Below are 19,129 nucleotides of genomic sequence, written 5' to 3' on the forward strand. Positions count from 1 at the left end.
GTATTTTTCAGAGGGTGGCATTTGAACAGCTACATGAACAGTGTCATATCTAGGTCAAATATGTCAAATGCGAATTGTAACACATTGAAGTCACTAACAGCATTCATTTAAGAGTTTGGAAGTGTTTTAAGTTAACAGAATACATTAAATTAATTTGAATTTGATGAAATTTATTTTTCTGCAGTAGTCAATATACCCATGTACAAACATATTTTATTGGATTTAGAGCATGGGTTTGTTTACAAAGCAAAAGAAGCATGTCATATTAGAATAGTATTTTAAAGTTTTTTAAATTATGTTTACCTTAAATTAATGGGATACTGTTTATTCTGTTTAGTCTATGTTTTCAAATACTCTATTCTTTTTCATAACATGCCAATGCAAAATCAAAGACACCCTTTAATCATTTTCATTGGTTTTAACATACCGTAAAGGCTTGTATCAAGAGCTGAGCATATTCCACAGAACCATGATCTCCTTTAAGTACCTCAAACACTTGTTTTTCAAAATTCTGGAATAAAGATGATGATATGATAAACAAAAGAGTAAATTGAATGATAGAAAGCCGTTAATTTAAATTTTACTAGTACTCTTTCGTATAACTGATTAAAAACTAATTATGTTTCCTTAAGATCTTGCCCCGAGCTGAGAGACAAGTTCTTATTAATTTTATATTTTTGGATTAACAATAGCAATCAATATTTTGGACAATTGATCCGTCAAATTAATTACCACAACGACAATTGTTTAAAGAAAACACAACTATTAAAAGATTTCAATACAACTGCATATCAAATCTATTAAAATTGAAAAAAAGTCTGGTTAACCAGTTATCGTTTTTGGTATTCGGTTTTCGGTCATTCAAACGGTTACCGGTTAACCGTTGACAACACTAAATTTTACTGTAAAAAATATAGTTGATAGGCACCTACTTTTATAAACATTGTTGATATAAACCTATAATAGGCAGTTCCAGGGCTACTGCTCCCTCCCCTGTTTTGTGGGGAAAATGGTTGATTACATAGGGAATCTTCCACTGCCTATAATCTAAATTTCATAAAATTCTGCAATTTTCTCTTAAATCAATATTTTAAAGGGCCATAACTCTTCAATAATAATTGACTGGCATTGATTATTGAATTTGTTTGGGACATTAATCATGTTAATAATATAAACTAACATTACAAATTTCATAATTCATCTGACAAGAATTGTACACATGAGAGCACTCACAATGCAATTTTCCAAATAATCAATATTTCCAAGGAGCATAACTCTTTTAAAAATAATTGCTTGGCACTGGTATTCAAACACGTCAAAAGCATTGATGATATAAACCTATGATATAAGTTTCAGTTAGACTTTGGTCAAAATTGTTCACATTAGAGCGCTAACAATGCAATTTTCTAAATAATTAATATTTGCAAGGAGCATAACTTTTAAAAATAATAGGCTTTGAGCCAATTTCTGTAATTGACCCTGTAATTTAGAGATCCCTTTTTTAGTTGTCTCCCTTATGGTGGACATTAATTTTTATTTCAATACAATGGAGAGCCAGCAGTAAGAGCAAATTTATCTGTGCGTAATGTGAATAATCTTTAAGGTTTTTAAATCTTATTATAACATTAATTTGTAGTTCAGCTAAATACTTTAGACATCAGAAATTATTTTTAATGAAAAACTGTTTAAACCAACGATACATCACTTTCAATTCATCATGCTTTGCATTGGCAAAAGCCAATTTTGTCCAGTATGGTACCAGTCGACGATTGACAAAGGGAAGTAATTTGTTTAAATAGTGTGTAATAACAGAATCAAATTAGTTATTGGCAAATGAACTATTGATCAGCCTTGATTTTTAAACTCAATTAAGACATTGCTAATATTAGCCAATGACATACGTTTCAGGAAATACTGGTTAGAACTACTTCAATTCTGTGTTTTTTTTACGCTTGACTTACTCTGACTATAAAAATCCAGAGAAATTCCATGACTCTTCTGTAGCAGCTTCTGTATAACCACTCTTGTAATGAATTAATGTACGACTGGAGGAACTGTGTTAATGGTAAAAGACATACTTCTACTGGTACCAATAGTCTCTTCAGGGATAGCAATACAGTCACTGCATCGTTCACAAATAAATTTATCTATAATAAACAAATAATACCAGAATAACTTTTTCAACCATCCAAGAAAAATAATACAGATTTATTCTTTAAGGATTGGATTAAATATTAAAAAAATATGATATGATTGCCTTTGAAACAACTCCTCACCAGATACCAAATGATATAAATACATGATTATTTACCTTGTTTTAACCAGCCTTTTGAATAAAGGAACAAATTAATTCTATAGACTATAATGACCTTGCTTTTGTTTGTCAATGATGTGTTTACAATGTTTAATCCTTTCTAAGATAATTACCCTGTATGCCATAATTCGACACAATACACTGACTACATGTGATATATGACAGAAATCTGCTGGATTCTGGGACGTCTGCTCCTTCCAATCATCACTATCTGTATAAATATTGGAAAGAAGAAAAAATGTCAGTATTAATCAAATAACTTAATTTATTTCATATCAGTTAAGAATTAGCTCTTCTTACTGGATAACAAGGGGCCACATGACATTCTTTATTCTTTAGTTATAATTCCCATCGGTCATTAACAGAAAAAACGTACCAGAAAACCAGTTGTTCATGAAATACCAATGAAATAAGCATAATAGTTATTGAAGAACTGGTCATAATCGTGATACATGGACTGCCAATAGGATCATGGTATTGACTGGGACAGCGATAAAGATCTCGCCTACAGCTCAGTCATTATCACTGTCTTGTGGGCAGTCAAGTTTTTCAAATACTGTTATGTAAATATAGTTCACACTATAGATAGACCTCATTTAATCTGTAAATCTTAACTACCATATATAATTACACTTAGATTTTTGAAAATTCTTTAACAAGTATTTCTTCTAGAAGATTAATATTTCCATTTATTGGATAAGGCAGTGAAAAATTGATCTATATTTTTGAATAGAAATTTCCCTATAATCCTTCTTCATAAAACCTTATCCTTTAGATTGTTTCCAACACGAAGATTGGAAAGTACATGTATACATAGGAAAAAATTAAGTATTAGTTGTTGATAGTTATCAAAATAAGTTTAAAGAGTAATCTTACATGTAAGACCTGCTGTGAAACAGGGTAATACAGACAAGGCTCTGTGTTGAAGGCCATACCTTGACTTATAATGGTTTACTTTTATAAATTGTAACTTGGATGGAGAGTTGTCTCATTGGCACTCATACCACATCTTCCTATATCTCTTTATACAAAGGCTAAAATAACCGCTATACCTGTGCTTTTCTGTTGCTGTGATCTATGTGTGACTTCTGTTGACACTTTAAAAATGTTTCCTAATCTTTTATAATAGACATTTATACATTCCAACAGCATGAACACATTATTAATCCTAGTACACATCTACAAAGTAAACATACAATTAAAAAATTACAAATATTCCTGAATTAAATTGGTCTAAAAACACTTAGTTCTGAATTACAGAAAACCAAGCAATAATGCCAGTTTTTATTTTCAGACTTGTGAAAAGAGCTTTTGACAAGCTTATTACAGAAATCAAGAATTTTACTCTATAACAATAATTTGGACCTTGTTATTTAGCTCATCCACGGTTCTGCTTGGCAGCAATGAAGTTTAAAGAAAAGTCAACAATCAGCAGTTTTTCACATATTGGTCAATATCCCTCGTGCACCTCAAAATGAGGAACTAAAAGTTGTGTGTAAACAAAAAATCTGTGTAGTGATTTTTGACACGTTTCTATGATAAACAAGTGACTGAGCTTAATCATTCATGTTGATTTAGAAAGAAGAGGAATATAGAATAAATGTCTAAAAACTATGGAGCTATTAAATGTGTTCAAAGTATTAAATTTTTCAAAGAACTGATTTGGTAAAAAAAGTGATTTTTTTTCCATGAGGAGCCCCATCACAAAAGGATTTTAAGGCTTTGCTAATTTATCTCACTTTGTACCCTGAAAAATTTAACCACATATGTGAAAATGTCTCAGATTCGAAACAAGCCATCATACATATCCATGTTAAAGATATGGACTGAGCAACAGAACAAAACATTACCATTACCTATATAGAAACAATTGCAACTATTGACCTATATAAATCAGCAAAATACTTTTGTCATTTTGAAAATTATTTTTCAGAACAGACAAAATCACTGATTATTTTTTAGTATAACTATTATTGTCAGGCTCTTATTTAGAAATTAGTTTATCTTCTTATTATCTTTTTTTCACAAATACTCATAAATATATCAAAAATGTGTTATTCAAATATTCTATTTGTCATCTCATTTAAATCTTAAAATAAAATAAATGTCTTACATCCTTAGTAACAGGTTCATATCGATCACTCAACAACTCTGCTTTACTCTTTAGATAATGGAAGCAATCTTTCTGTCCAGACAAATTATGACGACATCCCCAGATCATGCTTTTTGATTTCATCATCTGCAAGTCATCCATTAACTAAAATTATAAAACAAATACATTTGATGCTATGAAAACGTACCAGCAAGTACAGAAGACGTATAACAGATTTTAAATGTATGAATTTATGTTGTTTTCTGTCAGTCTCATTAGAATGGTGATAACAATATTGTATTTTAAGCTAAGACGGCATCAATTGGTGTTTTGATGGTTGCAAATACCTGTTTACTGACTCTGCTAATGAGTAAACTCAATTTGAGACCATCAAATCACCAATAGATGTTGTCTGAGCTTAAAATACAATACAGTTATCTCCTAATTGTATTATTGAAGATTCATTTTTATTCGTGAATAGTGGGATACCAATTGGGAATTTCCTGGGTATATGTGAACCACAAATTAAAATGTTCAATAGAGTACAAATTTTCAATAGGCTTATAATAAGCAAAATTTTGTAAAATCACTAAATCAGGTATCTAAGAAAATACATTTTTCCTCAATCCACATAAATTGGTACACATGAAAATAAATGAACCCCCAGTACCTGCTGAAAAGTTCAATTCTTCAGCCACTTTATAAGCTCTATACAGCATAGAAAATACAAGACATGCAAGATTTGCTGCAATGTTAAACTTTTGTTCCTGAATGCTATCATTTCCTCAACAAATGTACAACGCAATGTAATGTAAATTAATACGTTTTTTGTATACCTTTGTTCAACTTAGGTGATATCAGAATAATATGATATATTACGGATGACAAATGTGTCAAGGTTTGTGATTGGATAACAACACAGAGATGTCAGTATATATTCAGGAAACTGCCGAGGTATATACGATGTTTTTATCCCCAATTGGAACCTCAAAAACGTCATCATAACACCGGTTACTATGTGACGTAGTCAAAAGCTATCAGACTGTCAAAGGCTCACAGAGGGAAAATAATGACGTGCTTCAGTCAATAATACATTTTTGATACAAAATCACGCAATTAACACTTTTAATACTTAAATTTAATGTTAAAAGTGTTATTATAAATTATTACATACAGGACAAAATTATGTTCACAGCAAATTAGAAAATCCTTCACGTATGCCGAACATATCAGGTTGGGTTTTTCAATTTATATATATGTTGTCAACAAATACATGCACTGGAAAATAACATTAAGTCAGGGGTAAGCCGTAATATATGTGTAATTCAGGTCTCAGAAAGGGTATATACTGTGACATTCCCGGCTTAGGGCTTATATCCCCTCCGCCTTCGGCTCAGGGGATATAAACTCTAAGCCGGGAATGTCACAGTATATACCCTGTGTGAGACCTGAATAACATATAATACTACATCAAAAGACTGGCGATATTGTCATGGCTCAAATATGTTTAATAGAGACATTAGTCAAAGCTTGATAATTCAAACTTTAGAACTAAGAAGATGCAAGTTGGAAAGAAAATGTTGTGGTAATGAATGTTTCATGTTAGTTTGTAATGACATGTATTCCCCCCCCCCCCCCCCCCCCCCACCCCCTAATTTCTATTGGCTTTTAATTAACTGGTAACTGGAGAGAAAAGATACTTACCAAGGAACCAGTCAACTTCCTTGCCTCACTGTTTGTAGTTCCACACAAGTCAAAACATAAAATGTTATTTGCATACAAGTGGAGAATGTTGTTCATCATCTACAAAACAAATATTAATCCGTACACGCTTTATAGCATATTAAAAGTATTTAATGAAAAATAATGATATCTATTAAAAAAAAAAGTAAATGTTAAAAGCATCTAGTCAACCTATTTTAGGACAACAATTTGTTATCAATTAATATTATAATTGAAAATTGAAAATAAATAACTAGCGAAGTTCATATCATTTAAGATAAAAAAAATCTTCATCAAATACCAAACATTTGTCTTTTAATGTGTTGTAAGACGCCATTTAAACTTTTGCACAGGGAAAGTTTAGTTTTTTTTATGAACCAACAAATCCTCATACTCAAAGTCATTTTTTTTTTCAATGTTATGCAGGAATAAGACTTTTTTTAAACTCAATGCTGTATCTATTTACCCCTCTCCCTAACATTTTTACTATTGAAACTACCAGTAACCTTTTTTCACTTTATTTCTGGAATAATTATCTTTTTAAATTTACTTTTTTACTAGACATTTTGCACCAAACCATTTTTAATTTTAAAGAAAATTTGACCATCCTCAAACAAAAAAAGATGAATGGTTGGCATCTAAACTATTCAAACATATCTATATGAATCACTGTACCTTTATATTAGTTTCATGTAATTTCCTCTTCATTTCAAAAGACGAAATGGAAGCCATCTGGTATGTCCCTACAGTCCACACACTCTGCACAAATGACTGACATAATGTTTGACTGAATTCCACTAATCTTTGTAAAATAACAACTATATCCAGAACTGAACCTGATACAGGTAGTACAGCTGTTTTCTTAACCTTTGAACTTATATTGCTACATGAGGATATTGACCTTACAGCTGGTTCTGCTTTAGGTTTATGAGCAATTGGCTTAATAAGTTTTGGACTGGCAGTTTTTATGTTCCCAACATTTTCACTTTGATCTGAATCTGAATATGGAACCAGTGGTACAGTTTTAATAGGTCGTGGTTCCTCATGTACAACATTTTTTATCACAGTTTTTACAGGATCTTGATAAAGACTAGGTTGGTCATCAGTTTGAGCAATTTCAGACAATGGAGGGAAGCTGAATTCATCTGAATGATCCGAATGATCTGAATCAGTATGATCCATTTCAACATCATCTTCATTGATGTCATTTTCAACGTCATCTGCTTTTTCTCTCTTTTCAGCATTGTGTGTGTTGTTATCATTTACAGAACTTTCATTGTCTATTCCGTTATCCTTTTCCACACATTCTATTTTTGTAACATCATCTATTTTGACGGTAGTTTCAAAGTTGTCTATTTTATTGTCATGTTCAACACTCTCTTTTCTACCATCACCTCTTTTGAAATCATTTTCAAAATTGTCTGTTTTGAAATAATGTTCAACACTCACAACTTTTTTAGCAGTATCTTCTTTATCACCATTTTCCATACTGCTTGATCTGTCTAGAATTTCAATTTCATGTCCTTTTTTAATTGGATTAATATCTTTCTCTTTCTTTTTATCCAATATAATAGTAATTTCTTTTTCTTCACTGTCATGTTCCCGTCTATAATCCTCCATGGGAGAAATCTCATACATTATCTTTTCAGCCAAAGTTCTTCTTCTCTCTTCATTCTTTTGATTTTCATCAGACTGTCTATTCTGATTGGTGTCAATTTGACGCGAAAGACTGAGCACTTTTCGAGGAACGTTCAGATAATGATCATAACTTTTACTAAGGTTATCTGGAAGTGAACTGCATGACCTAAGGGAACTGAATGTGACAGCCTCTGCTTCTTCTATCAAATGACCTTCAGTGTCCTCTGTTCCGTCAAGTGATCTTGTCTCTGGGTTATATCTATGATTGAATGAGGTGGTTGTCTTTATTGATTCAGAAGTTTTTGGTTTGAAAGCTGATGTTTGGACATTTGATTGGGATATGTCACCAGGATGACTCCACTGAAGTTAAAGCATATAACACTGTAAATATAGAATAATTAACCATAGGAAAGAGTAAGGGAAAAAAAGCCCCACAAATATAAATACAAATGTATTAACCATATTTTACATTGATCTAACATTTTTTGTTAGGAAATTTAAATGTTGTACAAGTTTTCTTTTCTTTGTCCTTTCAAAAAACTAAAATTCAATTTACTAACAAATTCAAAATCTGGTTTCCATCTCACTTGAAGGTTAAATACTAACAGAGATTCAAAATTGAATTATCAAATTATAAAGTGATATGTAATAACGGTATGAATTTAAAAGATCGAATTTTTTGTAAGCCAATACCAGAATCACCTGAGACAATTTTTTATTTAGATATCTTGAATACAAAAATTAGATTTAAATTCACATACTTTTTTTTTCCATTAAATCATGATATATTATTCAATGACATTCTATCTTTTACTCTCATCTTATGATATGTTGCTAAAATTGTCATATTTTTTTTTTTATATAAATGTAATAGAATTAGAATTTCAGATTGTAAATTCCATTCAAATATAAAGCATTATCTTTTTATAAAAATGGTAGAAAAACTATAATAATTTTTAAGTATACCTACAATATTACTGTAAACTGGTGTAGAGTTAGATGATACTAGTCCACTGAATGCACTGTTGATGGATGGTGTTATTGATTTCAGAGACATTGTTCTGTCTCTGGGACTGGATACAGAACTTAATGATACTTGGTATGTTGATCCAATATCATCAAAGCACTGGGTAGTAAACTGAAAAAGAGACCAACTATTGTCACAGAATTGAGGGCGAGTAGGAAGTCTCATTCAAAATTCAATAGAATTAAGGCATCAATCAACATTTCCTTTAAAATCATACAGTGTTGAATTCCTGTGACACCAGATCTAAATGTCATTATTGAGCCAATATAGTTTTTAAATATCTTTCTTGAATTATAAGAATAGACAAAATATTAATAAATCAAGAGTTTACAGTGTTGGTTATGATAAGGATATATAAATTATCTGAATTTTCTAGTTTAGCTAGAATTTAAAAAAATTGCTTACACGATCTAATCCTACAGCCAGCAGTACACTTTGTTGTGTGAGTGTCTTCAATATACTTAGCCAGTGAAGTGACTGTTTGTAGAAAAACTCTCTCCATAGATAAGAGCTAAAATACAAAAATCCTGCATTTTCAATTCTTTCTTTCCACAAAATTATAGCATGTTATACAGTTAAATAAGAGATAAAAGTATGAAAGAGTAAATGTTTTGTTATTTTCTTTTTCAATCCTTTTTTCATATTAAAAACAAAATAACACATAAAACCTATAACAATATTATAGGCAATGCCTTTCATTAGTAATTTAATGATATAAGCTGAACTACAATCCATATACTTATCTACTGATAGGCCTTGTCCCTATCTAAATATATTTAAAATATATATTTCTGCTATTTTTATCTCATTGATTTTTCATGTTGCACATGATTTCTATGTATGACTTTTTCCTTTTTGTTGACAATCCTAATGATATTATAACACAGTGTTTCTTACAAATCTCAGATATATATATAACTATAATTGAATTCAATCAAAACTGTTATTAAGGTGTAATACCACCAAATCATGGTATGTCACATCCGCTTGTATACGAAAGTAGGTCGAAAAAAATATTCCCTTGAATTTGACAGTTGTAGGTAATTAATCCTACATTTTATTGCAGTAAAACCATTTCTGTGTCAAAAACATATGTCTTGGGTATTTCAAAACACCATTATTTTTTATTTGGGATTTCTATAGAAAATTTTGTAATCTTGAGGTTACATGGTGACTAAACCTTATACACAGATAAAATAAGGGGAGAAATTTGATTGGTTAACTTCCAATGATGGTTATTTTCTTATATGCAATGAAATGTTATGTGGATTTTTTTCTATAGAACTGGACAGGATAAAACTTTACTCATGCCAAGTATTTCTTTATTTGTAACAAGGATAAATTCTGCACATTTTTTTTGAAGGTGCAAATTTAACAAAGACTAATAGGGGAAAATTAATGGTGGTATTACACCTTAAAGTAAAAAAACAATCAAAAAAGATGTCAAAAATATTCGGCAGCACTCAATGACTTTATATGGTTACCTTGGATGTCCAGATACATACTGGTTCAATGACTTTATATGGTTTAATTACCTTGGATGTCCAGATACATACTGGTTCAATGACTTTATATGGTTTAATTACCTTGGATGTCCAGATACATACTGGTTCAATGACTTTATATGGTTTAATTACCTTGGATGTCCAGATACATACTGGTTCAATGACTTTGTATGGTTTAATTACCTTGGATGTCCAGATACATACTGGTTCAATGACTTTGTATGGTTTAATTACCTTGGATGTCCAGATACATACTGGTTCAATGACTTTATATGGTTTAATTACCTTGGATGTCCAGATACATACTGGTTCAATGACTTTATATGGTTTAATTACCTTGGATGTCCAGATACATACTGGTTCAATGACTTTATATGGTTTAATTACCTTGGATGTCCAGATACATACTGGTTCAATGACTTTATATGGTTTAATTACCTTGGATGTCCAGATATATACTGGTTCACTGACTTTATATGGTTTAATTACCTTGGATGTCCAGATACATACTGGTTCAATGACTTTATATGGTTTAATTACCTTGGATGTCCAGATACATACTGGTTCAATGACTTTATATGGTCTAATTACCTTGGATGTCCAGATATATACTGGTTCACTGACTTTATATGGTTTAATTACCTTGGATGTCCAGATACATACTGGTTCAATGACTTTATATGGTTTAATTACCTTGGATGTCCAGATACATACTGGTTCAATGACTTTGTATGGTCTAATTACCTTGGATGTCCAGATACATACTGGTTCAATGACTTTATATGGTTTAATTACCTTGGATGTCCAGATACATACTGGTTCAATGACTTTATATGGTTTAATTACCTTGGATGTCCAGATACATACTGGTTCAATGACTTTATATGGTTTAATTACCTTGGATGTCCAGATACATACTGGTTCCAGTCATTGTCAAGGTCATGTAGTCTATACCCCAATCCTAACAGCTGTCTATCTATTGTCTTACTTGTCTGTAAAAAAAAATAAATCCTTTGAATTTAGGGCTAACATAAGCAATAAAAATCCAAAACTTCATCTATTATCATTAAATACCATTTTTTTTTGTACATACTAATATTAGTGACTGAATATTGTCAGAAGTAGAATATCACATAGATCACGCTTGCAAAAGCAACAAATGAAGGGATATATTCTCCAATATACATGCAATAACTCATTTATTGTTGAGGAAAGCTTAATTGCTAAATGATAGCACAATGGTTTTGAAGCAACACTGCTCTTCTTACAGAAATAAGGAATATTGCAATCATTTACATTGAACTTTGTTCTCATGAAAATACTATGGATTCATCTTTAAATTGTGGATTTTGTAAGAACAGGCCAACACATCTTACACCACATTTATAAATACAAAATTTTAACTTATCTACTTTTTTATCATACTTGCTATAATTTATACAGCTTCAATGTTATAATGACCATTGTAGTTTAACCATTCTGTATGTGCTTGTCCCAAGTAATGAGCCTGTTATTTTGTGGTTGTCATTTGTTGTTGTATATCATACTTTTTCGTACATTCATTTGTATAGAAATCAGGTCCTATTTTTCTTGTTTGAATTTTATTTATTTCTGGGCCTTTTACAGCCGATTATGCCGTAAGGGTTTTGCTCATTGTTAAAGGCTGTACGGTGACCTATTGCTGTTGACTTCCATGTTATTTGGTCTCTGGTGGGAATGGTTTCATTAACAATTATACCACATTTTCTTATCTTTATATTTTTAGAAAGTATTAAGGCTCTGGGTTAAGATTTGTAGGAGGAGTTGATATAAAAAAAAGTATGTTCAGATTCCTCCAATGAAAATGTCACTCAAACATTAGAGAAGTTTTCCCATTTTGAAACACAGAAAATCTGTGAGGGGTTTTTGCTTATATGTATAAAGATAAGAGGATTTGGTATGAGGTGTATTCATTTTTTCTAATTAAGAAATATAATGAACATTAAATGTTTTACGTGTACTCACCGGCTGAGCATCATAAACTTTGAAAAACTGTTGTAAGTCATCCATAAACAGTGTGTAAAGACTTTGTGCAGCCAGTTCTGTCACATTACAATATCTGGTAAAAGACAATATTACAAAATATGCAAACTATTTTCAAGACAACTTTTTATAAGAATAAGAAAGCAGTGTGCATTAGACAAATTGCAAAATATTCAGAGTTACAAAAAAAAACCACTCACTGTACAATGTTCCACAAAGAGTGTAAATTGTAACAGGCAAAGGGCTAAGGAAGTTCTACATATAAAAGCAAGGACAAATCTGTCAGTTTGAATCTAAATAATGTATCTGGGAAGGGGAGAATTTTTTGTGGGTATTTTTATTTTGTGAGCTAGCATATGTTAAATCTAACTCAGCATTGTAGGTATACAGCAGATATATTTTAAAAGCTAAATTTTACCTGCTAAATGTCCCTTGATAATATGTCCTGTAATGGCTAACTTCATCTCTAATTTTACCAATTACCATATTCAACTGTAGAACGAAAAAAATCACTTAATGCAGCTAGAAATATAAGCTAAATGTAAAAAAGTTTTAAATAACTTAATAATAAAATGTCAAAATAATGTTGAAAACAAAGGATTTTTTAACCTAAGAACATTGATGGCCTAAGACTGATTTGGCCCATTTTTTTTAATTTTTGTTTTTACAATGCTAGTGCTTTTAAATTTGTAATTGAGTTTATTTTCAACCCGTTTTGTTTAGAGTGGCACAACTGAGTCTTCTAGTATCCTGTTCACACTATGCCTTTTTAAACAAGGTTTGACACGAATTAGTTAATCAAGGTTAAATTTATGTAGTGTGAACACCTTAATCAGGGGTGAACCCAGATTTAAAAAAAACCTCATTTGAGGTGGAGTTAATGTGGGGTAAACCCAGGTTAACTACCTCACTTCTAAATGTGAATGCAAAGTGAAGTTAATGTGAGGTTGTGCTACAGTGACGTTTGCTTAAATAAGTCTTCAATGTGACGTAGCTATATCGAATAACGTCAAATTTTGACAGATGTCCAGTAATCTTATTTTCTGGGTTACAAATGATAAAATAACCCATATTAAATACCAGGTAAGCAGCTAAAAGATGGATATTAGATTTTTTTATAATTTTTTTTTATCAATGTTGATATTATTAATTTAAAAAGTTGCATATTGACAAACCATGAAACCTATAAGATTTCTGTCGCTTTTTGTGGGCCAAATGGGTGCAATTTGGTTAAAATGAAGGAGTTCAGAAAAATTTCAGAATTCGAAAAAAAATACATCTGTCACAGTGTGATGAAAAGGAAAATGTAAAATTGAGTTAAATATGTACAGTGCCTGTGGACAGATGTGGGTTACAAATTAGGCGCTTACATATCTATTTTTGTTGAGAGGTAAAATCCCAAACCGCGTTAATTTTTTATCAAGTGTGAACTGGGGTAATTAATTCGGATTAGTTAACCCGGTTTCGCCCCGGTGCAGATTTATATAGTGTGAACACAGTACAAGTCTACTAAACTATAAACATGGTATCTTTGATTTTTTTTTTTAACATTACCTACCAGTGATGGAGTAAGGTAGCCATTTCTATCCTGTTTCAAATCTGTTTTTGCAACAAGCTTCATTTTCTCATAAGATGGCAGGAAGGTTTCCTAAAATTAGAAAAATTATATTTGTGATGAATTTTCTATTTTGTTTTCCCTCATATCAACAATAAGGCCCATCTAGATCTGTAAAGTATGAGTATTCAATTGCTGCTACATTGTAATTCACTGAATTTCAATAAAACAAACAAACACAAATTATGTAGTATGAATGCAATGGAGCAAAGTTTTGCTTTGCATGAAGCAATAAAAAACCTCTAATTTATAAATATGATATATCAGTACGAAAAACTCAACCCACTAAAGTGGAAAAATATCATATCACACTTTCTTACACATGTTATAAAGAAGAAGTTGTGAAATTGATATTTAGACAAGCAATTTAAGCCTTCTTTTTCCATATGTAAAAAATGTGTTCTTTATATATATTTTCTTCAAATCACAATTTGAAATTCAGAGGAAAAGCAACAAAATTTGACTTCATAAATTGACCAGTGATGAAATGAGATCAGACACACATTGATTATAAAAAAAAAATAAGCAACTAGTCTGGAACAGTTTCAATTGGAAGAATTAGATAAATGTTAATACTTACTTTAATATGAAATGGTAGTACTTTACTCTGAAGGTTATACAACTTAAAATCTTAAATGTACACCAAGTGAAAATAATTACAGTTGTCTTTTTTATTTTTTTTCTTCTTTTTTTTTAAATTTCATTGTCTGTATGATGTGGAAGTTTTTAACGACCTTGAGTAGTTATACAGCCCTGGGACAGTCGGATTGTCTGTATGAGAAGATTAAATTACCTTTATACATTGTACAATGAGATCATCAAGCATTTCAACTTTTGGAATTTTCAAATGAACTTGTGCCTCCAAGGTTTTATCCATCAGACTTACCAGCACATCTAAAATGTAATGTTGATATATTGAATAAATCTGTTATTGAAAAATCATTTACTAAGCAAACAACGAATTATTTGAATCTGGAATAATTTTGAATTCTGGAAAATTGATTGAAATGTATGATGCAAACTAACCTAACTAAATAGGGTTAGCCATGCACACATGGCTAAGGTTAATTTTACTTTCACTATCATTTCAGTATGAACAAACTAACAGCCCTTAGTCATGCGCACATGGCTAACCCTATTTGGTTGTGTTAGTTTTCATCATAAATTATTCTAGATTCAAATAATTCCTTGTTAGCAGTACTTATATCATGGGGAAATCAAAATCATGACAACACACACACACAGACAGATGAACACATATACTAACAAGAAGATACCATGTGTCTGATTATTTCTTGCAGGTATATATTCAAAGGAAAATTTCACTGTAAAAAGTATTTGAAACAGATATCATGGGAAACTGTCAGTACTGCCTGTCGTTAAATTGAAAATGAATCTGATAAAAATTACATTTTTTAGAATTTAACCGAAGACCATCACTTATTTTACAAGAGGATGGAGACATACTGATATTGCTCACTTTATTTGCAATGCAGGAAAATTATTAGAAAAGTGAAAATTGTGTTGGTGGAATTCATTTAATAAATTTAGAGATTTATAAAAATAAATTACTGTTGACTCATTTATTTTCATGGATACCAATTTTTCGTGGATTGAGGTAATCTTACATGTTCGTGGATATTTAATTTCGTTGTTTTGCCATCTGCATACAAGCATATACAAAATTTGGTTCACCTGTACGCATGAAGTCCAAGAAAATTGGTATCCAACGAATAATACTGAATCCACAAAGAAGAGTAGTTTGAATAATTTCATATTAAGGTATGGTGGGGAAAAATGAACATTAATAAAGCACTATTGCTGAAAATTGCATTAACAGCAGGTTTTAGAAAGAAATGTGCTTTTCCAGTATGAGGATAAAATGAGTTCACATTACATAATATGGGTCTCTTAATTTGCACAATTTTATCTAAACTGCAGTTTATATCTTATCGAAATAATGTTGCCTGTTATCAACATGTTTCAAAAAAACAAAAAATTGCAAATAAAAAATTCTTCTAGTAAATGTTACCAACAATCCTTGTAAGACATAAAATCTAGACCAACAGCTTTAAAGTGTCAACAAAAATAGTCTAAAAATGTTGTTATGAGGCATTTTGTAAGTTGAAACAGAGGTTATATGACATTGAAGATTAAATGTTGCTGTACGTGTGCCTTTTGATCAATTTTTAAAATATTTTTCAACACAGGGCATTGAAAATGTACTTTTTCAATGTAAACAAATTAAAAAAACTTATTTTATTGAAATGTGGATTCATATTAGTATTGTATCAATACCCAATTACCTAATCAAAATTTAAAAAAAAAAAAAAGCCTGCACATCAACACACCTAAATGACATACATTCTTAAATGAAATGCTCCAATAATATACCAATTTCTTTCAGTTTGTATATTGTGTGCACATACATGAGAAAGATAGGGAACTATATTTCAGTGTGAATACAGTTAGTAACAGTAGCTAACCTGTTGTGTTGTTAGGGAGGCCAGTGCCTTAGTAAAGATTTAGAACAAGTTCTAATCTTTCCAAAAAACACTAATAGGAATAGATTTCTTGATGGAAACCAGCACTTCTCACTATGTTGATAAATAAGACTAATTCATATATAGAATTTCGAAGTCATTTCAGGATGTAAGAAATAACTACATTGCTATACTACTAATCCGTAAAGTAATATTTTAATACAACATAATACTAACCAATACCATTTGAAGGCTTATTATCAGGGAAAACACTCTTCATGTTAGATAAGGTAGTCAGTGCTTTGCTTTGTAACTTCTTGATACTGTCACATAGAATTTCCAACTGAAAAGATATGTAACTTTTAATTCATGTAAGTTTTTGTATAAAAAATTATTCTCACTTATAATCACTCATAAAAATTTGTAAGGATTGCCTACTTTAAGAAGCTTTAAATGTTTTTGGAACTGCAGATTGTATGTAATGATAAAGGTAGAAAAACTAAGTCCATATATAAGTAGCATAACGAAAAACAGGAAATATTTTTTAAAAATGTCCTTCTAGATACTAGCATTTGATCATAGACAAGCTTCTAACCAAGTTTGGTAGAAATCCAGGATAGTTAAGTATTTTTTTTAAATTTTAAAAACTTTAACCACAGAGTGAATGTAATATTGACGGCCAGAAAAAACTAAGTCCATTTATAAGTAAAATACAAATAAACAGGAATTTTTTTTTTACAAAATCTTCTTATGATCATAAACAAGCTTCTGTCCAAGTTTGGTAGAAATCCAGGCTAGTTTCAGAAAGTTATTAAAATTTCAAAAACTTTAACCACAGAGTCAATATTTGGGGATGCAGACACCGCAGACACTGCTGATGGAATGTAGGATTTCTATGTCTTGCTTTTTCAACACAAATGTATAAAAGAAAAGAAACAAAAATATTCTGTTAAAAATTATTTTTGTTTTTATGGTGACAACAAGAACATTGCACTATTTCAACTTTACTCAAGCTGCCTTTAAAAAATAAAACATCAATAGTAATAAATATATTCATAGAACTAGATAATAGCCAATCTTTTTTATGAGGCAATCAGATTAATATGAAAATAAATACTGTACACAATTAATAAATTAACAGGTTTGACAGTGCCTATACTATGCTTCAAGTTGCCCCTCGATCTATAATTTCATTGTGAAAAGTATTTACCAGTAACTTTTATAAACAAAAGAATCTTCAAAAATTATTCTTAACTGTATTTTCAGCATCTTAATGCTCTAAACCAACAGTATTTATGAGAAAAAATAACTAATTTGATTCACTTCTCCCACAAATAACATATCCAATTTGACCGCAGTGGCAATCACAATATCAAAAGGATATGAAATGGAATAACAACATATTTAGTATATAATTACTAATGATTCTGATTTATATTCAGATTATGATCGATTTTTATTACACTTATTATTGTCTACTGTGGTTTGGGGAAAATATGTCAAACCTTTAAAACATCTGTTACTAGTGTTTTGCAGTCTGTTACCAACTTAGAACAAGGAAACATAAATCAATAATTGATTACTTAAACACCTTTATATACTTCTTTGTAGTTTTCTTCAATTGATTTTATATAGAGAAAGAAGATGAATTGAAGTTAATTATGTCTGATTTATATGGCTTTTTGTATATTTTCTTTTATTCTATTGTTCTATTATTATGTCTTCATTATGAATAATATTTTATCATCTTAATTTTGTCATTAATTAACTTTAAAAATAAGTAATGGTGAACATGCAATGGATTATCATTCATTTTTATAAAAAAAAAAATGTCAATTTTGTTTGACATTGACAGAGCTAACATTCTAACTCTCTAAAATGAATGCCCTTAAACAGTTTGTGCTATTTTCTTAACCCAATTTCTGTTTAACGACTTTTATTTCTTCAAACATCGTTGGCTTTGCAAGCTTAAATTTAGCATTCTTTATGAAACTTATCTAAAAAGAAAAAAAATGAACTAAGTATAATAGGTTTGCTTGATTTTGATACATGCAGTATTTTCTTGGTAAATGTAGAAGAAAACATACAGTTTGATTTTTGTATGTAATATCTTTACAATTTTATATGACACAATGTGACACATTGTCTAAATATACTTTCTTGAACCAAAATACCCAATAATTGTAACACATTTTAGTATAAATCTACTTCTTGTACCAAAATACTCAATAATTGTAACACATTTTAGTATAAATCTCCTTTCATGTACCAAAAAAAACCCAATAAATGGTTCTTACCTCTTTCCTGACCATGTCTTCACGGTTTGGTAGAATTTCTAAAACGAAAATCACTCCAAATATACAATGCTGAATCAACCAGACAGAAGGATCAAAGTTTGAGACCAAGTATCTTAGGTAGACTACTCTTCTGTACAACTCTCCCTGTAAAATTGATCATGAAAAGTAATCCAAGTATTTATTATTCAGTGTATAAAGTTGAGAATGGAAATGGGGAAATAGTCAAAGAGACAACAAGTCGACCAAAGAGCAGAAAACAGCCGAAAAGTAAAGCTATTTCAATTGATATTTTATAGTGTGACTATGTTGTGATGTTACACTATTGTTTCAGGTAAGGGTGAAGGTTGGTACCAATTAAAATAATTAAATCCACTGCATTTGTTTGCACCTGTCCTAAGTCAGGAACCTGATGTT

At 30.4% G+C, this 19,129-nt stretch overlaps 1 protein-coding gene across 1 annotated transcript in view; it reads right to left on the minus strand.

Moving 5' to 3' along the window:
* The window catches only part of LOC143071043 (uncharacterized), a 42,393-nt gene that overhangs the window by 10,688 nt on the left and 12,576 nt on the right, over window positions 1-19,129 (minus strand). Inside the window, exons 11-26 of the mRNA XM_076245124.1 lie at window positions 18,716-18,859; window positions 16,656-16,761; window positions 14,729-14,829; window positions 13,879-13,968; window positions 12,739-12,812; window positions 12,303-12,396; window positions 11,196-11,290; window positions 9,199-9,304; window positions 8,737-8,904; window positions 6,804-8,126; window positions 6,111-6,209; window positions 4,428-4,571; window positions 3,367-3,493; window positions 2,428-2,525; window positions 1,962-2,147; window positions 428-511 (exon numbers count right to left, since the gene is read on the minus strand). Coding sequence (XP_076101239.1) covers window positions 428-511; window positions 1,962-2,147; window positions 2,428-2,525; window positions 3,367-3,493; window positions 4,428-4,571; window positions 6,111-6,209; window positions 6,804-8,126; window positions 8,737-8,904; window positions 9,199-9,304; window positions 11,196-11,290; window positions 12,303-12,396; window positions 12,739-12,812; window positions 13,879-13,968; window positions 14,729-14,829; window positions 16,656-16,761; window positions 18,716-18,859 — 3,039 coding nt within the window. The remainder of the gene's footprint in view (window positions 1-427; window positions 512-1,961; window positions 2,148-2,427; window positions 2,526-3,366; window positions 3,494-4,427; window positions 4,572-6,110; window positions 6,210-6,803; window positions 8,127-8,736; window positions 8,905-9,198; window positions 9,305-11,195; window positions 11,291-12,302; window positions 12,397-12,738; window positions 12,813-13,878; window positions 13,969-14,728; window positions 14,830-16,655; window positions 16,762-18,715; window positions 18,860-19,129) is intronic.

Source organism: Mytilus galloprovincialis, chromosome 4 (assembly GCF_965363235.1).
Source record: "Mytilus galloprovincialis chromosome 4, xbMytGall1.hap1.1, whole genome shotgun sequence".
Taxonomy (NCBI): domain Eukaryota; kingdom Metazoa; phylum Mollusca; class Bivalvia; order Mytilida; family Mytilidae; genus Mytilus; species Mytilus galloprovincialis.